This window comes from Panulirus ornatus, chromosome 25 (genome assembly GCF_036320965.1).
Source record: "Panulirus ornatus isolate Po-2019 chromosome 25, ASM3632096v1, whole genome shotgun sequence".
NCBI lineage: Eukaryota > Metazoa > Arthropoda > Malacostraca > Decapoda > Palinuridae > Panulirus > Panulirus ornatus.
In genome coordinates this window covers 10,466,502-10,489,221 of record NC_092248.1, presented here as the reverse complement: position 1 = coordinate 10,489,221, position 22,720 = coordinate 10,466,502, and the positions used below count along the sequence as shown (strand labels likewise).

The following is a 22,720-nucleotide window of genomic DNA, read 5'->3' as shown; positions in this document are numbered from 1 at the left end:
GATTGAATCAAGGCATGTGAAGCGTCTGGGGTAAACCATGGAAAGCTGTGTAGGTATGTATATTTGCGTGTGTGGACGTGTGTATGTACATGTGTATGGGGGGGGTTGGGCCATTTCTTTCGTCTGTTTCCTTGCGCTACCTCGCAAACGCGGGAGACAGCGACAAAGTATAAAAAAAAAAAAAAAAAAAAAAAACTTTTAATTATACAACCCAGAACGGCAGTTAAATTTGTACAGTTTATTGGCAGTTGATTTTCCATCATGCTCTCAAATTCAACTGCAATTTTTGGCCTACACAAGTAAATTTTAAGTTAAAAACAATGTGTAGCGGCTTAAATATTTAGCAAGTCACTCCAAGTGCATGCAGCCGCGTAACCTGACGTTGAGTTGTTTTTGGGTACGGCAAAGTTGCAAGGCAATTATGATTCCTTGGGTGAGTTCATGCTTACCAACTGACGGTCGATATGAGGACCACAAAACCAATCAACTGGAGCCATATTGCTGCCATAAACACATTGTATGAAATTAAGGCATGAGCCTAACCATACTAAAGAAAAAAAAAAAACTACTCCTCCTCCTCCTCTTATTATTATTATTATTATTATTATTATTATTATCATTATTATTATTATTATCATTATTATTATTATTATTAAGACCTGCTCTTCGTCTTCGTAGATCATAGAGGCCTATGTTCGTGAGATCTAAACGACTCGGGTACGTCATACATTAAAGCTCAAACAACCAATTAAGAAACGTGTGGCACTGTAAGTGAGCTTAGTCACGCTTACAATAGATATGCTATCGTACGTTTCATGACTCAGCTCTGGTAAAGATAAGAGTATCGCAATATCGGAAAGTTTCTGTTGAGACCGTCTTCAACAACACACACACACATAGCTTTGCCGCCATTGTTTAAAGGGTAGGTTTTCGCCCAATTTTATACTTGTTCCTTGTAATGAAAGAGCTGGATGTACTTATGTAATAGGTTCATTATTTTAAGGCATTTGGCCGGTTTTTAAATGGTATACTACGCGCGTTCGATATGGTTATTCAGGTTCGAGCATGAACCATCAGTTAGTAACTTTACATAGTATATCTGCACCGCTGTTATTAGACTTACAGATTTTTATCATGTAATCTAATATCATCTGATACTGAACTGTCTAATATCAGCTGATAATGAACTATCTAATATCATCTGATACGGAAGTAGAGGACCTGGCCTCCACAGGCACATTTGTCCATACAACCTTTATTAAGCACTTTGAAGTCATTTAACAAATGTTGCCATGCATTGATAGACAAAACTAGTTCGAGCATTGTAATTTGTTCTTTTGATGTGTTAGGAGGTGAAATAATTTAAAAACAAATAATTAATAATTCGAGCCTACGTAATTTGTCAAGATTTATATTCTTGAAATATCAAGTGTGTACGAACCTCATGCAGTCTCCCTTGCACAGCCGTATTGTATGTAAATTTCAAATATTCTAGTCGAAATGTACCTGTCACACTTGTGATTTATGAGATTTTCAGATATTCTGGTCAAAGTGTACCTGTCACACCCGTGACAGGTACACTTGAACATTGTCGAAATGTATGTTTCCCTTATGAATGAATCTGGCAAGTGTCCACAAATGTAAATAAACAGACAACACAGCGGCTGTCTGGTCCACCGTCTTTGTAAGAAAAAGTTTAATAGAAGTGTTCATGAGATTTGTTGATTTATACATATCTGTAGTAGCCCACTTTCCTTCATCTCCATATCTCTCTCCATTTCATATATTTATTACTGTGTTACTTAAATCAACTCTGTCAAGTGAAAAAATAAGATGCACATCAGTAAGTGTGGGAATTTCTTTTCAGCAAACTAGGATTAGGTTGAGGACGTGTAAATGATTGGAGCTGCAAGTATCAGACTGACCCCCTGTAATTGGGAGTGGAATAATGATGAATAAATGCTTTTCGTCACTAATCTCTTTAGTATAACTATTTCCACCTGCTTGAATATTAATATCCTTCACATAGTAATTGAAAAGTCTTGATCCTTAATGTTTTTCACATTATTTACAGCTGTAATATTCACTGCTTTTCACAGGCTATATTGACAGTCTTAGGCAGAGAACATACATGTGTTATATGTGGGAAGTGATTTACTGTAGATTGATGGACAGAGAGATGTGAAGTATTTACTCATTTAAATGTTTAACTTACGACTTGTCTTTTTTGAGCACAGTACAGTATAATGCATTTAGATTTGGATTTGCAGGCAGTACATACTTTCCATTTGCTGAAGATGATGGATTGGTTCTTTGTCCCAGCAGGAGTTATAATTCTCTTGCCCATACTGATTGACTGCTGCACTTACTATCACAGCTTTTTGTTGATTGGTTTTGTAGCTTGCATAAGGTAAGAAAAGAAACTTACGTTTTTATTATCGTAAGAGATAGTTGCTGTACTTGTTGCTGGTAGATTGTTCACTGAGTCTTTTGATTATTCTTGAATGGGGATAAAGTAAAGTCCATTGCTGTAGTACTCTCCGAGTACAGCTTTTTGTATGTGGCTCTGTGAGACAAGAAAACTGAATTTAAGTTTTATGTTAAGCAAAATTATTTAGTTAGAAGGGGAATTTAGAATGTAAGTCTATTGAATGGACATCACATTTACATAACTAGCTGATATTTACCACCCCATCCCTAAACAAAATAAACAACCATAGGGACATCATACACACCTGCTGCTGGCCGACCTTCACTGGGAACCAGTCACTCTCCTCTCTTCCTACTCATACACATGCCTTACATCGTTGGTAACACTTTTCACTGCTTCTTTCAGCTTACCTCCTATGGTATTACTTATTGAACTAGCTAGGTTTTTAATGTTTACTTCTTTTCAGGTACATATTTATCCCTGCAGACTGTGACTTTCTTCTTTGGTTTATTGAACGCTTTGGCTACCCAGTAGGTAAGTTTATTTTTTTCTGGCATTGTTTATTGGTTGAGAACTTATATCTAATTACATAGTACCCCCTCCCCCCCTTTTTTTAGCCTATTTGTGCTGAACAGGGAGAGAGTTTTACTTTTGTAGGGCCCCTTCTCTTGAACATTCTCTGTTGTACAACATTTTTAATATATATATGCTGTATGCTGTACACATGGCTGCATGTGCTTAAGTGCATACTTGCTTACAAAGGTATATAATTTTTATGCATGATAGCCCTAAGATAATTGATTCCTGTAAGAAAAATACATAGGAGATAATGCACTACCCACCTTTGTATCAAGAGGGTTGATGACAACTGCTTTTTGTGCCAGCACTTAGGTAATTGTCAAATTGCACCTCTTACCTGAGTTGCTGTCTTTTCTTTCTGCCCCAATCACTTGACAACACTTAATTCACACAACTCATTCTTCGTAACTGTTGATTTTCCTGCAGTAAGCTTTGTGCACTAGCCTTGCCTTTTGGAACAGTAATAGATAGTAGTTAGTAGGAACAGCAAGGAGGATCATTTGGTAAAAGTGGTAGGCAGGAACATTAGTTAGAAGTAGCATGTTTGAACATATAGCAGAAACATTAAGTAGATTTGTTTGGTAGTAGTATTCAGTAGAAACATTAGTTTGGAGCCTCTAGAAACACTGCACATGAGTTCCCCTCTGCCAGTGGCCTATTAAGGTTGAGGCACCAAAGGCTAAGAAACAACACAGAGTTCACCAGTTGTGGAGACTGTTTTGAACTGGTCACCCCTTGAGGGAGTAAATAGAAGTTGCTTTCATGCACCACTTCCACACAGCATTCTTATTGTTCATCATGCATGGTTCAAGATGACCAGATTTCTCTTTTTGCAACAGGCTGGAGAAGCACATGCCTTTGATAACAGACTGGAGTACAGAATGGCAGTTATTGTAAGGCTTCTACTTTAAGGAATGTATTTTCTTACTGCAGTCATATATAATATAACAAAGTAGGTTGGTCAAGAAGGAATACATTGGTTTCGTACAGCCTAAGGTACGAGAAGGAGAGTTCAGCCATGGAAGAAATGAGGAAGTGCAGTGGCAAAATTGACTCAGGACATTTCATATGAAAATATTGGAGTAATGGTTGAGGACTGGACGCAGTGGAAGCATTTTTGTAAAAGATGGTGGTGTAAATGAAGATATTCTCCCTTTTATGATAAATTTTGTATTGGTGGTGTAAATGAAGATATTCTCCCTTTTATGATAAATTTTGTATGAAAAAACAAAAGAAGTGCTTGAAGAGCTAGGATTGTTTCACAAGATGTTAGTAGAGGAATGACTTGAGGGCTGAATGCAATGGAAGCATTGTGTGACAGGGGATGGTGTAAATGTTGCTCTTACTTATCTGATCAACTTAAAAAAGTGCTAAAAGAAAAAGCAAGAAGTGCTTGAAGAGGTATAGATATTTCACATGAAGATGTTAGAATAATGACTGGGGGCATTGGAAGAATTTAGTAAAAGGTGGTTGTGTAAATGAAGATATTTTTCTTCCTTGATGAGTTGGCGTAATATGCGAAAAGATAAGAAGAGCATGTGTAAGCTTGGAATTTCATGTTTTGCTTTGCGTACATGGCACAGATTAAGAATGTGCTTGAGATTTTCATTGCCACTGTTGTATGTACCTGATCCACCCATATTGGGAATGAAGTTAACGATGGTAGATAGTATACCAGTAGATAGAAATTTTTTGTGTATAGGGTGGGATTTAGGTATATTGTTAGATGATGTATCCTGGCTCTTTTATTATTTTAACTTCTTGCATTGAGAACATGATGGTACTGTTGTACATTCCAAATCTTTCCTAAGCACTAAAGTTACCAACCAGTGAGGAGAATGGTTGAATGAATAAGTAAAGTGTTACTGTTAAGTCTCTTGTGTTAAGACACATTTTTACTTTAGAAAGGATCAACGGACACGTTGTATGGATCACTGGAGCTTCAAGTGGTATTGGCAGAGCCTTGGCCATTAGATTAGCCAAGGCTGGGGTTAAGGTTGCTATATCTGCTCGGTCATTGGAAAATCTCAACCAGGTCAAGCAGGCATGCATAGGTGAGTTAATTTGAACTTGGCTTAATATTGAATAATAACACTATGTTGTATTTGAAGACCTTGGGTTTTTTCTTTTTTTTTGCTATGTATTCTTTGATTTTTTTTCTACTCATTCACAGAAGCATTTTACTTTCTGGTAAAGTTTACTGAGGGACTTCACTGATTAAGACTTATTGCATGATTAGGATGTTCTTGCATCTGTTTCTAGTTTAGGGTGTTCTCTTACCCATCTTACTGGCAGTGGCATAAGGTAAAAAGAGCACAAAAGATCGAGAAACTGGTCTACATTGATTTGATCTTGTAAAAAGTTACTTATTAACAGAGCCCTGTACAGTAGATGAAATTAGAATACTTATAAAGTTTTTGGAGGCAAAGAATTGGTAGTGGAAGAAATGGTTGCATATGTTTTGAATATCATAGGAATTGTGTGTAAATTCATTCATATTTATGTCCTTCCACTTCATATAGTGTTAGTTTGCAGGATTTTTGTAACTGAGGTTTGTGTTGATAGAGAAGGAGTTTTGATCTTAAGAGAGTAAGAATTTAGCCTTAATGAATTGATCCTAATATTAAGAAAACCTATTGGATATATATTATAAGTAATTAGCTTTTTTAATTGATCACTTGATAATAAACTGTTTCTTTCAGGTACCTCAGTCTTTAGAAAGGTGTATCATAATTTGTTCTTTCTATGTTCGGACACTACAGAAACTAATATGGGAGAGGTGCTGTATTTAAAAGCAGGAAGGGTGTCTTAAGGCTTAATGCTTGTTCACTTCAGATGTATTAAGGGTCAAAGACTACTCTGCTTTAATTGTGGTGATAAGGAATAAAATATTTTTGTCATGGCCTGCATTTTATTGTTTATAAGATATAATCTTGTAAAATTACATAAGACTGCATGTAGGCATTTCTTCATTGAAAATTACTTAATTTGAAAAATGATTAGGAACATAGTTCACATAAGATATTATTAACTAATGCTTTGTGTTACTGTAGAAACTGGAGGAGTGGAAGCACAGGATGTTATGGTGCTGCCCCTCGACATGGTTCAATTTGATCAACATCAAGCGGCTTTTGATGCTGTCATAAAACACTTTGGTAAGGTATGAAAACAAGTAATTTTTGTTTGGCTACTGAAGTTAGAGAAATATGAATGATAATGAAATTAGAATATTGAGATGAATACGGTATATTCTAAAAGTACAAGTAAAGTGATTGGTTCTCAGTGAATGTAGGTTTGTGGCAGGGGTGTGTGATGTCTCCATGGTTGTTTAATTTGTTTATGGATGGGGTTGTTAGGGAGGTGAATGCAAGAGTTGTGGAAAGAGGGGCAAGTATAAAGTCTGTTGTGGATGAGAGAGCTTGGGAAGTGAGTCAGTTGTTGTTCGCTGATGATACAGCGCTGGTGGCTGATTCATGTGAGAAACTGCAGAAGCTGGGGACTGAGTTTGGTAAAGTGTGTGAAAGAAGAAAGTTAAGAGTAAATGTGAATAAGAGCAAGGTTATTAGGTACAGTAGGGTTGAGGGTCCAGTCAATTGGGAGGTAAGTTTGAATGGAGAAAAACTGGAGGAAGTGAAGTGTTTTAGATATCTGGGAGTGGATCTGGCAGCGGATGGAACCATGGAAGCGGAAGTGGATCATAGGGTGGGGGAGGGGGCGAAAATCCTGGGAGCCTTGAAGAATGTGTGGAAGTCGAGAACATTATCTCGGAAAGCAAAAATGGGTATGTTTAAAGGAATAGTGGTTCCAACAATGTTGTATGGTTGCGAGGCATGGGCTATGGATAGAGTTGTGCGCAGGAGGACGGATGTGCTGGAAATGAGATGTTTGAGGACGTGTGGTGTGAGGTGGTTTGATCGAGTAAGTAACGTAAGGGTAAGAGAGATGTGTGGAAATAAAAAGAGCGTGGTTGAGAGAGCAGAAGAGGGTGTTTTGAAATGGTTTGGGCACATGGAGAGAATGAGTGAGGAAAGATTGACCAAGAGGATATATGTGTCGGAGGTGGAGGGAACGAGGAGAAGTGGGAGACCAAATTGGAGGTGGAAAGATGGAGTGAAAAAGATTTTGTGTGCTCGGGGCCTGAACATGCAGGAGGGTGAAAGGAGTGCAAGGAATAGAGTGAATTGGATCGATGTGGTATACCGGGGTTGACATGCTGTCAGTGGATTGAATCAGGGCATGTGAAGCGTCTGGGGTAAATCATGGAAAGGTGTGTAGGTATGTATATTTGCGTGTGTGGACGTATGTATATACATGTGTATGGGGGTGGGTTGGGCCATTTCTTTCGTCTGTTTCCTTGCGCTACCTCGCAAACGCGGGAGACCGGCAAAAAAAAAAAAAAAAAAAAAATTCAAATATTTGGAAAGAGATGGGGTACCATCTGTAATATTGTTTTGAATGGAAGAATTGGATGTTGTGGATGAACTTAGGATTTTTTTGGCTAAAAAAAAAAGCATTAAAGTTAATAGTATGAAAGCTGAAGCTGAGAGTAGAATCTTATATGGGAGAGAAATAGGAGGTACATTGGAAGCATTGATTTATGAAAAGAATTTGATATTAGAGCATGTAAGATCTTGTTAGTATATATCTCTGATGCCCTTTCCTGTTAGGAACTCCCTTGAGGGGGTGGCCACGGCAAAGGATTCCTTATAACTTGTGAACTTCCTAAATTTATTCAGTCTTCAACTAGCTCAAGAGCTTTTATTGCTCTCTGTATAATACATCAGTTTATTTACATTATCTACAAACAGTTTCTCTTCTAACTTTTTTATAGATTGATTTAAAACCATTTACAGTTTGTAAGTAGCCTGTTAATCACAGTTGCCATGGAATTGTAATGAAAGGTATTGAATCACAAGCAGTTTCAGTATTTGTTGTGCTGTATAATTCTTACCTGTTCATATCACCCCATTTTCAGCTTGATATTCTTGTAAACAATGCTGGTCGCTCACAGCGTGGTAACTGGGAAATGATTGAGCTTGATGTTGATCGACAATTATTTGACTTGAATGTCTTCTCAGTTATTTCACTGAGTCGTTTGGTTATGAAGTACTTCATAGAGAAAGGCAGAGGTCATTTTGTGGTAACATCAAGTGTTGCTGGCAAGGCTGGAGCACCTCTTTCAGCATCCTATACAGGATCCAAACATGCACTTCATGTAAGTCATTACTGTAGATTATTGATAGATCTCTGACTTAAACTAATTATATGCATGTAGTTCTTGATAAGCTGCTAATTTCAAGAAATGCGGTAGCACACCCAAATTAGTTATGTAGATGAAGAAAATTTATGGTTATTACTCTAAATCAGAGGGTTTTAAGATTTGCCTTGTGACCCCACCCATAAGTATTGCTTCTGCATCCCCCATTCCCAATAATTAAGCCATATATCATTTACATGAAACATTTTGACTTAATTGTAATCTAAGCACTTACAGATACCTTGAAATGCTCATGGCTGCACTGCAATATCCTTAACATATGAGTGACAGACAATCAACACCACAGTGAAATACAGATCCTCCCAATACAGCCTCACCTCAACAAGCTTGGTTGTCAATGCTGTGCAACAGCACCTTGACCTCTCCCAGTCAAACCATGCTATAAATAACCACTAACTCCCAGGTAAAAAGCTTACCCCTGCCTCACATTTTAATAACCTCTAAACACAAATCTACCCACCCTTAACAAATTTAGCAATGAAGTGACCCAACAAGCACTAAATAGCCAAACTCCCAGCTCAGTCTTAAACTTCAGCCCACTAGTCATACACCCATCGGAAATGACACTGCCCAGACAATGATTATCTGAATTTTGCCTGCTTAGCCTTGTCTTCCTTTGAGTTAAGATTCATTTATTTATTTATTTATTTTGCTTTGTCGCTGTCTCCCGCATCAGCAAGGTAGCGCAAGGACATACAAAAGAATGGCCCAACCCGCCCACATACACATGTATATACATACACGTCCACACACGCAAATATACATACCTATACATCTCAATGTACACATATATATACACATACAGACATATACATATATACACATGTACATAATTCATACTGTCTGCCTTTATTTGTTCCCTTTCCACATGCAATTTGGTCTCCCACTTCTCCTCGTTCCCTCCACCTCCGACACATATATCCTCTTGGTCAATCTTTCCTCACTCATTCTCTCCATGTGACCAAACCATTTCAAAACACCCTCTTCTGCTCTCTCAACCATACTCTTTTTATTTCCACTCATCTCTCTTACCCTTACATTACTTACTCGATCAAACCACCTCACACCACATATTGTCCTCAAACATCTCATTTCCAGCACATCCACCCTCCTGCGCACAACTCTATCCATAGCCCACGCCTCGCAACCATACAACATTGTTGGAACCACTATTCCTTCAAACATACCCATTTTTGCTTTCGGAGATAATGTTCTCGACTTCCAAACATTCTTCAAGGCTCCCAGAATTTTCACCCCCACCCTATGATTCACTTCCGCTTCCATGGCTCCATCCGCTGCCAGATCCACTCCCAGATATCTAAAACACTTTACTTCCTCGAGTTTTTCTCCATTCAAACTTACCTCCCAATTGACTTGACCCTCAACCCTACTGTACCTAATAACCTTGCTCTTATTCACATTTACTCTTAGCTTTCTTCTTTCACACACTTTACCAAACTCAGTCACCAGCTTCTGCAGTTTCTTACATGAATCAGCCACCAGCGCTGTATCATCAGCGAACAACAACTGACTCACTTCCCAAGCTCTCTCATCCACAACAGACTGCATACTTGCCCCTCTTTCCAAAACTCTTGCATTCACCTCCCTAACAACCCCATCCATAAACAAATTAAACAACCATGGAGACATCACACACCCCTGCCGCAAACCTACATTCACTGAGAACCAATCACTTTCCTCTCTTCCTACACGTACACATGCCTTACATCCTCGATAAAAACTTTTCACTGCTTCTAACAACTTACCTCCCACACCATATATTCTTAAAACCTTCCACAGAGCATCTCTATCAACTCTATCATATGCCATCTCCAGATCCATAAATGCTACATACAAATCCATTAGTTTTTCTAAGTATTTCTCACATACATTCTTTAAAGCAAACACCTGATCCACACATCCTCTACCACTTCTGAAACCACACTGCTCTTCCCCAATCTGATGCTCTCTGTACATGCCTTCACCCTCTCAATCAATACCCCTTCAGAGGTCGAATATTATTATGGAACTGTATATTGTCTGACAGTTCCATATTCCCTGGGGATAGGGGAGAAAGAATACTTCCCACGTATTCCCTGGGTGTCGTATAAGTCGACTAAAAGGGAAGGGAGCAGGGGGCTGGAAATCCTCCCCTCTCGTTTTTTTTTTTCTTTTTCCAAAAGAAGGAACAGAGAAGGGGGCCAGGTGAGGATATTCCCTCAAAGGCCCAGTCCTCTGTTCTTAATGCTACCTCGCTAATGCGTGAAATGGCGAACAGTATGAAAGAAAAGAAAAGAAAGTTCCAAATTCATGTCAGCATAAGAGTTGTTTCTAATACAGGTGGTGCACATATACATGATATTGAAAGCAATGAAAAATTTTCTCAATTTGTTTTCAGGGATATTTTGAATGCTTACGAGTGGAAAAGGCAGGACTAGGATTGGACATCACTGTTGCTTGCCCTGGTGTAGTTGATAGTAATCTTCTTAGGGTTTGTTTCACTGAAAGGAAAGGAAAGGTGAGTTTGATGGTTTCCAGATAAAGTTCTGTCCATTGCATATTTATAGTTTAAGTACACTAGTCCTCAGATATTATATAGAGCTAGATTCCTGTAAACCAGAGGCATTTTATCTCCTTTTGTGTCAGCGAAAAAATCTAAAGTGTCCTTATAAACATGAATGGATACAGATTTTCCCAGAGATGAGTCATAATGTAACTGTTCACCTACCATTCTGTTGCTTTGACTTCCCTGTTTTCAGAAATGTTGAATCTCTCACTCACTTCCCTCAGCATTTTGAATCTCATGCTGTAGTATGACCATCCATCCATATTATTTTTGCAAAGGTTGCCAAAAAATAGATCTTCGGAATTACCTGTCAGCTTTATTATCTAATCAGCACTCAAGACTCTGGGGTTGTAGACAGCAGTTGTGTAGAACTTCTGAATTAAATACAATTTTTTTCTAGCACGATTTCTTCTTGTAAATTTTCTTCTGTATGTAGTATTCAGTTTTGTGTAACAGGATTCCTTTTCAAGTGTGTATTGATTGTGGTCTTTAAGATATTAGTTTGTTTTTCAAAGAGCCCCTTTTATGATTGCAATTGCAAAGGCTCTTGGACTTCTCACCTAGTGTTAATGTTTTAATATATGGTTTTGGAAGAAGACCTTTGATCTCTTTGGTCAAGCTCTAGACAGTGCAACTTAATACTCCTCTCTTTCCTTATTTCTTTGTCAGATACACTATCTTTTGTTCTGGACACCATTGTAACAATATAGTCTCCCATTAGTCTTATTTGAGTTGGTATTAACCACAGTATGGCTATACTAGGACCCTTTCTTCTGTGGATGAGGTATTGCTGCTCAGCTTTGTTTACCTAACCATTTTGTATTGATGCATTTTGTAAATCCTTTATTGTCATAGGCTAGACAGTTATGATTTGCAGTATCATTAGCTTTTGATGATAAAAACAAACTATAGAGTACTAATGTTTTCCCCTTTTTTGTCATTGCAGCAGCTTGGCTTAGAACGTAAAGGCAAAAAAATGTCTGCAGAGCGATGTGCAGATTTGATGGCTATAGCCATTGCTAACAGAATGTCAGAAGTTTGGATAGCTAATCAGCCTGCCCTCCTCCTGATGTACATGAACCAGTACTTGCCAGTAATCACAAAAAAGTAAGTAATACAAAAATGATTATGACCAAGTGAATCACAAACAGGGGACATTAACTCTTTTGATAGCTTGGCACCTACAGTATTACTGTCAGTTGCTATTTGTACAGCAGTTTTGAAGGTTATTATAATCTTTCTCCATTTTTTTTTCTGTTTGACATTTATGGGGTAGCACCCAAGAATCATAAAAGATCACTCGAGGAGTCTTATCATAAGAGATCAGGTCTGCACATTTAATTGCACCAATCTCATCAACAACCATAGATATGCATGTTAAATTTGCACATGACTGTCTCAAGTTATTGTAAAAGCTATTTACTGTGTGGTATGTTGGTAGAATACTGAAAATCAGTTTAATGAATCTAAAACTCCCGACATCTGGATCCAACATACTCAAGATTGTTGCCCACTTGGAGCACGAGCTTTTGGTGAATAATTTCATGAAATGGAATATGTGTATATTTACATAGAAAAAATATAACATTTAGAACCTACAAAAGGTATACAAAACAACAGTATTGAGATACAATATTTGCAGACCAGAGTTTGTGGCCCATCTAGAATGTGTATTTCTAAAATCCAATATTTGCATAGTGCTTGGTCTTTATGATTAATTTCTTAAAATTCTTATCTTAATTATTTCATTCTTCTATGTTTTAGATGGACAGAAAGTAATAAAAACATTTGAAATTGTTTATCAGTTAAAGAATTCTCATAGACAATGGTAGGCAGACAACCAGGGAGGTATATATTACCAGTACTACCTGCTTGGGTATTGGGAGGGATAGTGACATCTGCTTGGCAAGTCAGCAGTTTAGTGGTTGTCAGGTTGCACTCCTCTGACCTAGGTAGCTGTATTTTCTTTCTGCTTCACTAACATGTGGATTACTGGCATTTTGTCCACAAACATACAATCTCTCCTTGTCACATGTAACACTTAACTCATGCAGCTCATTCTTCATAACTTTAGATTTTCTTGTGACGAGCACTATGCACTACCCCTGCCTTTTGGCAGAATGGTAGGAGCAGTAGATTGAAGTTGTAGAAAGGAACATTTAGGCAGGATTATTAGGTAGAGGCAGTAGGTAGAAGCATCAGACAGAAGTAGTCTTATGAACATTAGAAGCATTACTCTCTGCCAGTTAAGGGTGAGGCATAAAGGCTAGGAGGCAGCACTGGAATTCTTGTCATGGAGACTTTGTTGCCAGACCACCTCTCTGAGGGAGTTCCAATTGGAACAGGCATCAAAGATATAGATAGACAGACTGGAGTTCTTTAGTTATGGAGACACTGTTGGCCACCCCTTTAAGGGAGTTCCAGTTGGAATAGGCTTCAAAGATATAGATAGGCAAATTCAAATTGGGGGTGGGGAGTGCCCAAGGTATTATATAATGAGAGCTATAAATAACAGTTGAGGATGTGGATCTAGGAGGAAAAATGTTTAATGAGCAATATGAACAGAAGAGTAGGAGTAACAGGTGGGTATGAGATCTGGGATTCCATAGGAAGATGATACTGAAAGGATTCAGTCTGTGGATTATGTGCATTAGTGTGTATTAACATGGCAAATACATACTTTCAATGCTGGCAAGTTTAAAAATACATGCAATGATGTATCGTAAAAACAGGCTAATTAACATGGGAGACAGCGACTAAGTATGATAAAAAAAATATAAAACTTTTTTTTTTTCATTCATGCTAGCCATTTTCAACATGAGTGAGGTAGTGTGAAGAAAAGATGATAGAGCCTTAGAGGGAAAACTCTTCACTTGGTTCCTTGCTCTCTTCTTTCTTTTGGAAAGTAAAGTGCCATGGCCACCCCCTTGAGGGAGTTCCAGAAGGGAACAGGCATCAAAGATGTAAGTAGATGGGATTTCCATCCTCCTGCCCCTCTTAGTCACCTTGTACAACACATGGGGATTACATAGGTAGTATTTTTTGTTTGCCGTATCCTGTGTTAGTGAGGTAGTGCCAGGAACAGATGAAACAAAGCCACATTTGTTCACATCCTTTCTCTGTCATGTGCAATGCACTGAAACCACAGCTCACTATCCACAACTAGGCCCCACAGACCTTTTCATGGTTTCCTCTGACTGCTTCACTGTATCTTTTCCAGTCTTAACTTGTCCTTTCTTGCTATTTTATCCAATTACTTTTTTTTTGTTCCATCTCTCCATCTTATTTTTTAACATTCCCTCTTTTTGATTCCCTCCCCAATTGCCTTATTGACTTCCTTTTCTCCACTCTTCCCAACCATCTTTTTTCTCTTCTCTTTACCTTTATATCCATTTTACTATCTTTAAAAACCAATATTTTTTCCTTGTAGTGTGTTCCACATCATTCCACTAAAGTTCCTCATGAAACTACGAGATGGCAGAGTTGATACTATTCAGGAAACCAATGTAAAGAAGCAGAAGTCATAGAAGAAAATGAATGTAGTCATCATAACCACCACCAGAAACAAACTGTATTCTGTGTATGACAGCAATTTGCTTTAAATGCTTAAATAGTTCTTTAGTAAAATAAACCGGTCACCATAAAATGCATAAATTTTACCAGTTACCTTTTTGCCAATCATGTTAGCTGTGTTTTTAATATGTATAGTTCTTGGTAATGTCTGAACCTTTGTATAACTAACTTTCATAAAATAGATTTCATTTTTGCTAAAATTTTAATATAAATATAATAGAGCAAAACAGTTGTAGCAGTACAGCTATGTTTTAATGTGTATGTATATACATGTATATGTGGGTGGGTTGGGCCATTCTTTTGTCTGTTTCCTTGCGCTACCTCGCTAACACGGGAGGCCGCGACAAAGTGAAATAAATAAATAAATATATGTTTTTTATTTCTGAACATACAAGTTGTTATGATTAAAGTATATTATTTCAAAATTTTATTACATGTGCAAGTTGGATATTAGATATGAAGGGTCTTGTGATAAAGTGCTACTTGTTAGTACTGTCAGAGTTGATGTGTGGGGTCCAGAATGTATGAGAAAAGTAACTCGTGTGTTTAGGTGGTATAGTTTCAAAAAATGTGTAGCTTGAGAGTGGGTGGCTGTTTGGTGGGTCATTTATACAATTTTAGAGTTTTATGGGGCATACAATTTGTGTACCACAATTAAAATAGCAGTAGTACTAAGTAGAACATAGTGAAAAGTTGAAGGAGTCCGGAAAGAGTTTGGACATAAGGAGAGGAGTTGAGAGGCTCTTCAAGAGAGTGTACAAGTCAAAAGTGAAGGAACAAGGAGGAGGTAAAAACATGGACAATTTGGCAAGATTTAGTAAAAGAGGCTTTGAGCTACCAGGGCCGGAACATGCATGAAATTTAACAAATTGGAGCAATGTGGTATACATACTGTCACTGGGCTGAACCAAGATCTATGAAATGGTCAGAGGATACCTTACTAAAGTATTTAGATGGGGGGGGTCGTTTGGTTTTGGTGCATTATATATAACAGAGTGGATGCGAGCTAATGAGGCCATTCTTAGGCAAACAAGTTTGAAAATGCACCATAAACAATAACTCAACTTGCCAAAACATGTAACTTAACTTTAGTTGTACAGTTCAACATTTATTTTGCTTAAGCATAAAACTACACAAGAAATAATGCACACTAAGTCTGACATCAGTGGCAAACTTTGTAAATGCAGACTAAAACAAAAAATCAGGCTGTCTCTACATAAACACAAACAACTGTCTATAAGCTGGTGGCACATCCATCACCTGCCAATTTCTACATACCATGTCAGATTTGGCTTAATCCATAATGTAAAAGACATGCATGAAACTGATCACTGGAATGGTATGCTTTAATTCATTTTCACTTAAAACATGGGAAAACTCTATCAGTAAGTTAGTGATATGAGCTGCAAGACATAAAAAAGATATGGCCATGCATGCCATTTCTCAAGGCTACCATGCTTTACTAATACGAAGTTTCATATCTGTAAGCTAATAATGGATGTCTTTATTAATGGATATCTTTAATGCTTCAAATAATTATATTTAGAAAATGGGCAAGAATAAAAGTTAATCACCAAATCTCATAAAAGATTTACTTTAAAAGTCTGTTTATGCCCATCACGTACACAGGACTTCTTCCAGTCAGTTTCACATGAAGACTAACTGTCCTTGGGTAGGTTCCCTTACTGAACTAGCCAGTGTAGGTACTTAAACATTATAAAACTTTCACATGCATTCTTTGAAAACTGCAGGGCATATACAGTAAACATGAAGACATTCTAATAAAACCATTTATCGTAAAATTAAAATCAGTTTTTTGTGCATACCTGAAGTATTTGGCATTTCAGTAGTAACTGAAACCATTGATTAAATTTTTTTCTTTATTGAAATTAAAGAGATCTCGTGGGAAGATTATGAATCACTGATATTGTCATGCATCTGCAATTCATGTCTTGAATCTGGTAGACAAGACCACCACTGCAAATATAAGTAGGATTAGGTTAAGTTCATTTACAATTAAGGAAAATGTTTCAAACCTCAGAGTATCATGAACAAAAAAAATATCCTGACTTAATAATTTGACACACTAATGAATTAGAATGCAATAATAAATTAAAGTACAGTAACAATCTGAGAGAAATTTATACCACAACTTATCATTATTTTCCAATTACAAGTATATATCCCTCTTAACTTCTTGTACCAACTAAACAATCATGTTGGACAATTGTCAATGACACATTCACTTTGACAAGGACGAACTTCAAGCCATATATTCTCTTTTATATTTAATGAAAAAGTCCACATACTTGCAGCAAGCTTTGAATGAACTCAAAACTAAACTTCCTAATGGATTCTACATACACTGCCTCATCCTTCTTATTTTCACCATTCTATTTCTTTTAACATGACTTCAAGCTAGTTAACTAGCCTGTTACCATGTCAATACTATACTGTCATGAGCAAACAACAGGTAATCTGTGGTAAACGTGTTTGTACAGAAAAATCATAATCATACGTACATCCTTTTTCTTACCATACACTCCTTTCACCCAGGATGGCCAAGACTGGGATATGTTTTGTTTATACCATATCTGATACTATAATTCAGTACTCTAGGGACATATCCTAACTTTTGTAAATCTTACAGATGGGTTGTGCAAAAGAACAAGCTAGGTATATAGCATGTGTATAAAGAAAATAGGCCAGCCCAGTAGCTTCGTGTGTAATGAGACAAAATAAAACAGTAATCCAGACATGGATGAAAGATGGGTAACAACACCACCTAATACCAAATAGGACAGTGATAATCTTCTAGGCAACTGATGTCAGTAACCTTCAGAACTAAAGTATGGTCTGGGTATGTCACGATTTCCTCTACATAATGAAAGATCAGAAATGCATGCATTATTTAGATTTTAACAGTCCTACATTTAAAGCTGGTCCATAGTTTCCTTAATACCAGGCTCATAATAATCTAACCAAAGCAAAGTCACAGAATATCACTTTTCTAACCATTACACACTAATACACTACCTGGCATACCCACACCCATCCATAAATAAATAGCACCCACTATCAATGTACCACATTCTTCTTGATCTTACCTACTATAACCACCACTCCTAGAAGCAGAAGCATGACAACAGAGAATATGTAAAGACTTTTATTCAGCTGATAAGCATTGTCATCTTGGGTTAACTGCTCATGTCTGAAGTGTCTACAGGAGTCTCGTTCTAAGTAGCTCAAGTTGTCCCAACTTGCATCCACCCTCTCTGACCTAAGAGTAATCCAATATATTTCTCAAAAGTCTGAATTCATGGGTTTTTATTAATTTTGGGCAATAAAGATATTGACAGGGCCACTTGCTTCTCAATAGAAATACACAGATTTTGTCTTTGCTAACTTAGAAAGCATTTGTTGAATGTGGACAGGAGGCCACTATATTAAACTTTTCTCCTCAAATGAATCTCTTTCTCTACAGCTTAATTTACACAAAAGCAGTGAAAGATATAAGACAAACTTTCAGAATTGCAAATATCTGTAAACAAGAGTGACAGCATGGTCCAGCTACAAATGCAGTGAAAAAAATTTGCAATGCAACAATAGAGAAAGCAAACTACTTTTTCTTTACCAGCATTCTTTTAAAATATACCACATGTGTGGATACAGTATTACTCAAACATTCTGATGATTGGTTTTCCCCATACAGGTGTTGAGGGCTACACAGTAGTCTTCATTTTACTGAAAAGCAACTGTGAAAGTTAGTCAAGGACTTTGTGGAGTTTTAAAGATACTTCTGATAATGGTGTCGATATTATGGGTGACCAAAACCATCCATAACACTTTTAGAACAAGCAAAGTAAATAAACAAGCCATCACAATGATGAATTTTCTAAATGGTCCATATGTACATTTACATCTTGGTGAAAACTCGTGCTAACACTTATTTCTGATTCGGTGAATATATCTTCTTAAACACTAAGAGATAAAACTTGCGTAAAGTAACACCTGTATCTTCCTCTTTACAAAGAAGTTTCTTCAAAATTATCAAATACCACTTATCTAATGGAAAAGTATCTATTGGCAGAACAGGGTGGCAGCAAATTACCATGACTGCCACATTTTCATTTAGATGAAAAGCTGCAAATAAAACTTCACTCCTTACCTTTTTGACCTTAGTGAGGCCTGTGAGAGAAGTTTACAAGCAGCCAAGCGATGGACAGCCTCTGGGTCATCATTAAAGATACATCTTCCACTCTGCGTACCAGAGGCTGCAACCTTGAGCTCCTTAGGCATGATGTCACGGTTCTTAGGGGTTGAGGAGGAGCTACTTGGCCTCTGACGAATACTCTGTTCCACATAATCATCACCAACAGATTTATACGTGAAACCATTAGTAAATGAACCAGCATGAGCCCAATGCATGTTCCGAGGGTTAACTGAACCTTGATTATCTCTCATATTTGCACATGGGCCACTTAGTCCCCCATGGCTTAATCCTTCTAAAGGCGTTTTCTCTTGCTCATAGAAAAAGTAATCTGGTTTGTCTCTGGAATCATTTGCATCATCAAAACTTACTGGAGTATCCTGTGAAGTTAGAACTGTCTCATAAGGGTGACTATGTTCTAGATCACTCATGGAGGTGTCTGTTACACATGAAGCACCTACATACTCAAGTCTTGAGGGGCCTGAAGAAGAATTCTGACCAGCACAACTGCTCCTTGTTCTATCTAAAGCTGACTGTGAAATTTGTGGTTCTTGCGCAAAAGACTGTATTGAACTGCAATGCAATAACACATGAACATTAATGTATGCTTACTGCCTGCACCAAAAGTCTTATGTATACGTCTTTTTTTTCTTTCATACCTGATCACTGTTTCCTGCATTAGCAGGGTAGCACTAGGAACAAAAGAAAAGCCACATCTGCTTGCATATATTCTCTAGCTGTTGTGTGTAGTGCATTGAAACCACAGCTCCCTATCCAAAACTACGCCCCACAAACCTTTCCATGGTTAACCCCGGAAGCTTCATATGCCCTGGCTCAGACCACTGAAAGCACATTAACCCCTGTATATCCTCTGCATGCCTTTCATCCTCCGTGTTAAGGCTCGTCGCTCGAAATCTCTCACGCCATCCGTCCATATACTAATTGGTTTCCCTGCTCTTCCTCTTCCCTCCACTTCTGACACATACCTTCTTTGTCAACCTTTCCTCTCTCATTTTCTCCGAACATGTTCAAACTTTTTCAGCACATCCTCCAGCTCTCTAAACTATACTCTTTCTATTACCACTGTACCTTCAAACATTACCAATTTTGCCCTTCCACAATCTCTTTCCACACATTAAAGTCTTTAGTGCTCTCAGAACGTTCACCCACCCTAAGACTTTTTTCTGCTTCCATGGTTCCGTTAGCTGCCATATCTACTCCCAGGCATCAAACTTCATCTAATTTTTTTCCATTCAAACTCGCACCCAAGCTAACCTGTCTCCAACTCTGCTAAATATATTAACCTTGCTTTTTATTCACAGCTTACGTGCAACTTGGAAACGTCCATCTTATTCTCCAATTTTGCTTTGATCAGAATCAATTTGAATGATCAAGTTACATACACTTACGGGTTCATACATTACTGTTAGAAAAGTATCTTTGGTTGCTTGCGATTCATGGATAATTGCAGCACAAGTATCTTATATCCTAACTTACCTACTTGTTAATACATTACTGAAGCACAAATTTTGTATCAAGCTTTCCCTATACAGATTTGAAGCGTCATCTATTAACCACGTCATGTGAATGAATTGATTTTTTACAAATATCCAACTCCAAATTAGCAAAAGCAGTTGAAATTAAAACAACTAATTTGATTACCAAAAAAGAGGCAAAACATGAATTACTGATCCATGAAATTAAAGATCAACAATGTAAGATGCGTTACCTAAATGAGTGCGAGGAGTAGAGGGGTGGGACCCAGTAGATCATTTCAGGATCACGAGAGAACCTGGCCAACAGTGGACGCCACACCAGAGAAAATCCCTGTTCTTTCGCCTCCTGCAGGTATGTTTATGATGTTATTCAGTTTACTAAATCCTCGCTCTTCTCACGTGTCTAGATATTACTGCCCTTCAGACACCAGGTTAATCGCTTCATCCATTCCCAAAAGGTTATTAACACTTCCTCCCAATCCACCCATCCTAGATATTGCTCTCTTCCTACCTACGTACCAACCCATCACTTCACTCTATAGAGTTCTTATCTTCCCCCATCCAGTCACACCACCTAAGTAACAAATCTATGCGTAGGAACGGGTCTCCATCTACACACTTAAAACTCTGCTGTCAATACCCTCACCATGATGGTTCGGTTCCCCACTCACATCGGGCAGCCTTTAACTCGCCTGCGACACAAGACAGCGACACCAGACAGCCTAACCACGCCAAAGGGGCTGCCGGGCTCCCTAAAACATAACTAGGTCTCTGGTCTCCCCTTTCCATGTCATGTCTGCCAGCATTCCCAAACCACAGGTACGATGCAAAGCTCTCCCTCCCTGCCATACCTGCGCTGCCGGTTTCCCTAACCATGTCAAATCTGCCGAGCAATCCCTCAGTTATAACCTGGCTCCCGCGGTCTCCCATGATTAAGCTGCCACGCTCCTCCCTCCCTACATCATATCTAATCCGCAAGGCTCCTCCTGTCATACCTAGGCCCCAGGGCTACCCCTGTCATATTTAGGCCTCAGGGCTCCCCGTCATACCAAGGCCGCAAGACTAACCCCCAATCCTGTACTTCAGAGGCTGCCAAGCTTCCCTTTGACGTGTCCAGACTCCTTCAATTAAGAAATAAATTAATATAAGTAAGCAGTGGTAACTGTGATTAGCTTTTGGGCTTTTAACGATTTTTAGGTTTTAAATCACGGAAGAAATATTACTACTGCCATGTAGATTTAGACGTATCCGGTTCAATTTTTTCTGAAGATATTAATCACCGAAGCGACATGGAACAGTAAAACCTGCACTGTTTACGTTTGAAAATAAGCTTATGTACACTTGACAATAGGGGTATTATAATTTTATGAATAATGTGTAGATCAACAAATTGTAAAGGTATAACTTGAAACAATTTAATCCCAGAGTAATGGACATTTCCTTGCTTGACATCCGAAACAAATTGCAAATTAATCATAACGCAAATGAGATCTGAAATGAATTATATATTTTTTGAAAACCTTTTTCAAATTTTAGATATACCAAACATATTTTCAAAGAATTACCCCGAAATATTTCCTTGGGAATTCGATGTTGGGTGGCAAGGCCTCAATTTCAAAAGATTCAGGATTCATTGTTTGGTTGCATTAAATAATGGGTCCAGGAGTTAGATTAAGCCCACCCTAAGAACTTGCAAAATACATGGATGCAAACTTTTATATGATAATTTCTGATACAAAAATGCACCTAAGTTACTACAGCCGAGCCACCAATACACAAATACCAGAACTCGCATTTTCTTATAAGAACTTCCAACCATTTGCTATCCTTTTGAGCCATAAAGGTAATAACAACTTACCCAAAGCATCATTATGTTAAGCTGTTATCAGCACCTGACTGGGGGAAATTTGTGTCGGAGCTTGAGTAAATTCTGTTGGGAGTCCGTAAGTAAACCCGATGTAGAAAACGTACCATATCTGTGGTTGTACATGCTGCGTTGTCCATTATCGTGCCAGGCTATGACCATCAGAAATTTTATGACTGTCAAGTAGGGTACCTTTCTTCGTCACGTTGCAGAGCAGTGTGTCCGACGGACAACTGGCAAATGTGGTGATATCCATGGGCCATTACCCACAGAACCCTGCACCGAAACTGCCTTAGAAACAAGGCATTTAAACTGGAAAGGAAATGTAACTGAAGCATATACTTATTATTTCAAGTGTGGCGCTAAAGACAAACGCCATCTACAGAGGCACATCATTATCAAAAATGTCCATCATAGAAAATGGGTACATATGTTAACAGAAAATGATAATTTAAGGTGATTGTTTTTAAGGATAACTAGATGTTTCTTCTTGGTTGGTTATTGAGATTTGATTCTTAAAAGATAGAGCTTTACTCTTAGACCGATTACACATGTATGTACTAGTTTATTTGTTAATTCAGTTTTGATATCTAGTATCCCGTATATCGTAATGCGTGATTTTCACACCATATCCTTGACGTTTCTTTCCCCTGGACTTTCTGATGACGTTGAAATCTCATGCAGTGGGAATAAAAATTGTATCAAATAATCATTAATAGAAAA

General features: G+C 37.9%; 2 protein-coding genes across 4 annotated transcripts; one reads left to right on the top strand and one right to left on the bottom strand.

Annotated features, from left to right (window-relative positions):
• The first annotated feature begins 773 nt into the window (after positions 1 to 773).
• Positions 774 to 14,797, top strand: LOC139757254 (dehydrogenase/reductase SDR family member 7). 2 transcript variants are annotated; one of them, XM_071677562.1, is made up of 9 exons: positions 774 to 922; positions 2,271 to 2,410; positions 2,898 to 2,965; positions 4,915 to 5,064; positions 6,064 to 6,170; positions 7,986 to 8,225; positions 10,687 to 10,806; positions 11,801 to 11,961; positions 14,285 to 14,797. In XM_071677562.1, the coding sequence occupies exons 2-9, from the start codon at positions 2,298 to 2,300 to the stop codon at positions 14,379 to 14,381; spliced, it is 1,056 nt and encodes a 351-aa protein (XP_071533663.1). In that variant the 5' UTR covers positions 774 to 922; positions 2,271 to 2,297; the 3' UTR covers positions 14,382 to 14,797. The 2 variants fall into 2 exon arrangements, with proteins under 2 accessions (XP_071533663.1, XP_071533662.1); XM_071677561.1 differs by lacking the exon at positions 774 to 922 and adding an exon at positions 1,430 to 1,471.
• Positions 14,790 to 22,262, bottom strand: LOC139757256 (uncharacterized). Of its 2 annotated transcripts, none has more exons than XM_071677566.1 (5): positions 22,105 to 22,262; positions 20,367 to 20,479; positions 18,596 to 19,210; positions 17,535 to 17,707; positions 14,790 to 16,404 (listed from the first exon to the last, which is right to left on the bottom strand). In XM_071677566.1, exons 1-5 carry the CDS (start codon positions 22,135 to 22,137, stop codon positions 16,373 to 16,375), a joined length of 966 nt encoding a protein of 321 aa, XP_071533667.1. In that variant the 5' UTR covers positions 22,138 to 22,262; the 3' UTR covers positions 14,790 to 16,372. The 2 variants fall into 2 exon arrangements, with proteins under 2 accessions (XP_071533667.1, XP_071533668.1); XM_071677567.1 differs by lacking the exon at positions 22,105 to 22,262 and adding an exon at positions 21,992 to 22,018.
• Positions 22,263 to 22,720: the final 458 nt, after the last annotated feature.

Excerpts from the sequence above, each read along its gene's own strand:
- LOC139757254 (XM_071677561.1), top strand. The coding sequence starts at position 1,445 with ATGCAGTCTCCCTTGCACAGCCGTATT. Across the intron at positions 6,171-7,985 it reads TCATAAAACACTTTGGTAAG|CTTGATATTCTTGTAAACAA; the intron begins GTATGAAAACAA and ends CCCCATTTTCAG. Across the intron at positions 11,962-14,284 it reads TTGCCAGTAATCACAAAAAA|TGTGTTCCACATCATTCCAC; the intron begins GTAAGTAATACA and ends TTTTCCTTGTAG.
- LOC139757256 (XM_071677566.1), bottom strand. The coding sequence starts at position 22,137 with ATGGACAACGCAGCATGTACAACCACAGATATG. Across the intron at positions 20,480-22,104 it reads CATGTACAACCACAGATATG|GAGGCGAAAGAACAGGGATT; the intron begins GTACGTTTTCTA and ends ACATACCTGCAG. Across the intron at positions 16,405-17,534 it reads AGGAGTGGTGGTTATAGTAG|TGGTGGTCTTGTCTACCAGA; the intron begins GTAAGATCAAGA and ends TTATATTTGCAG.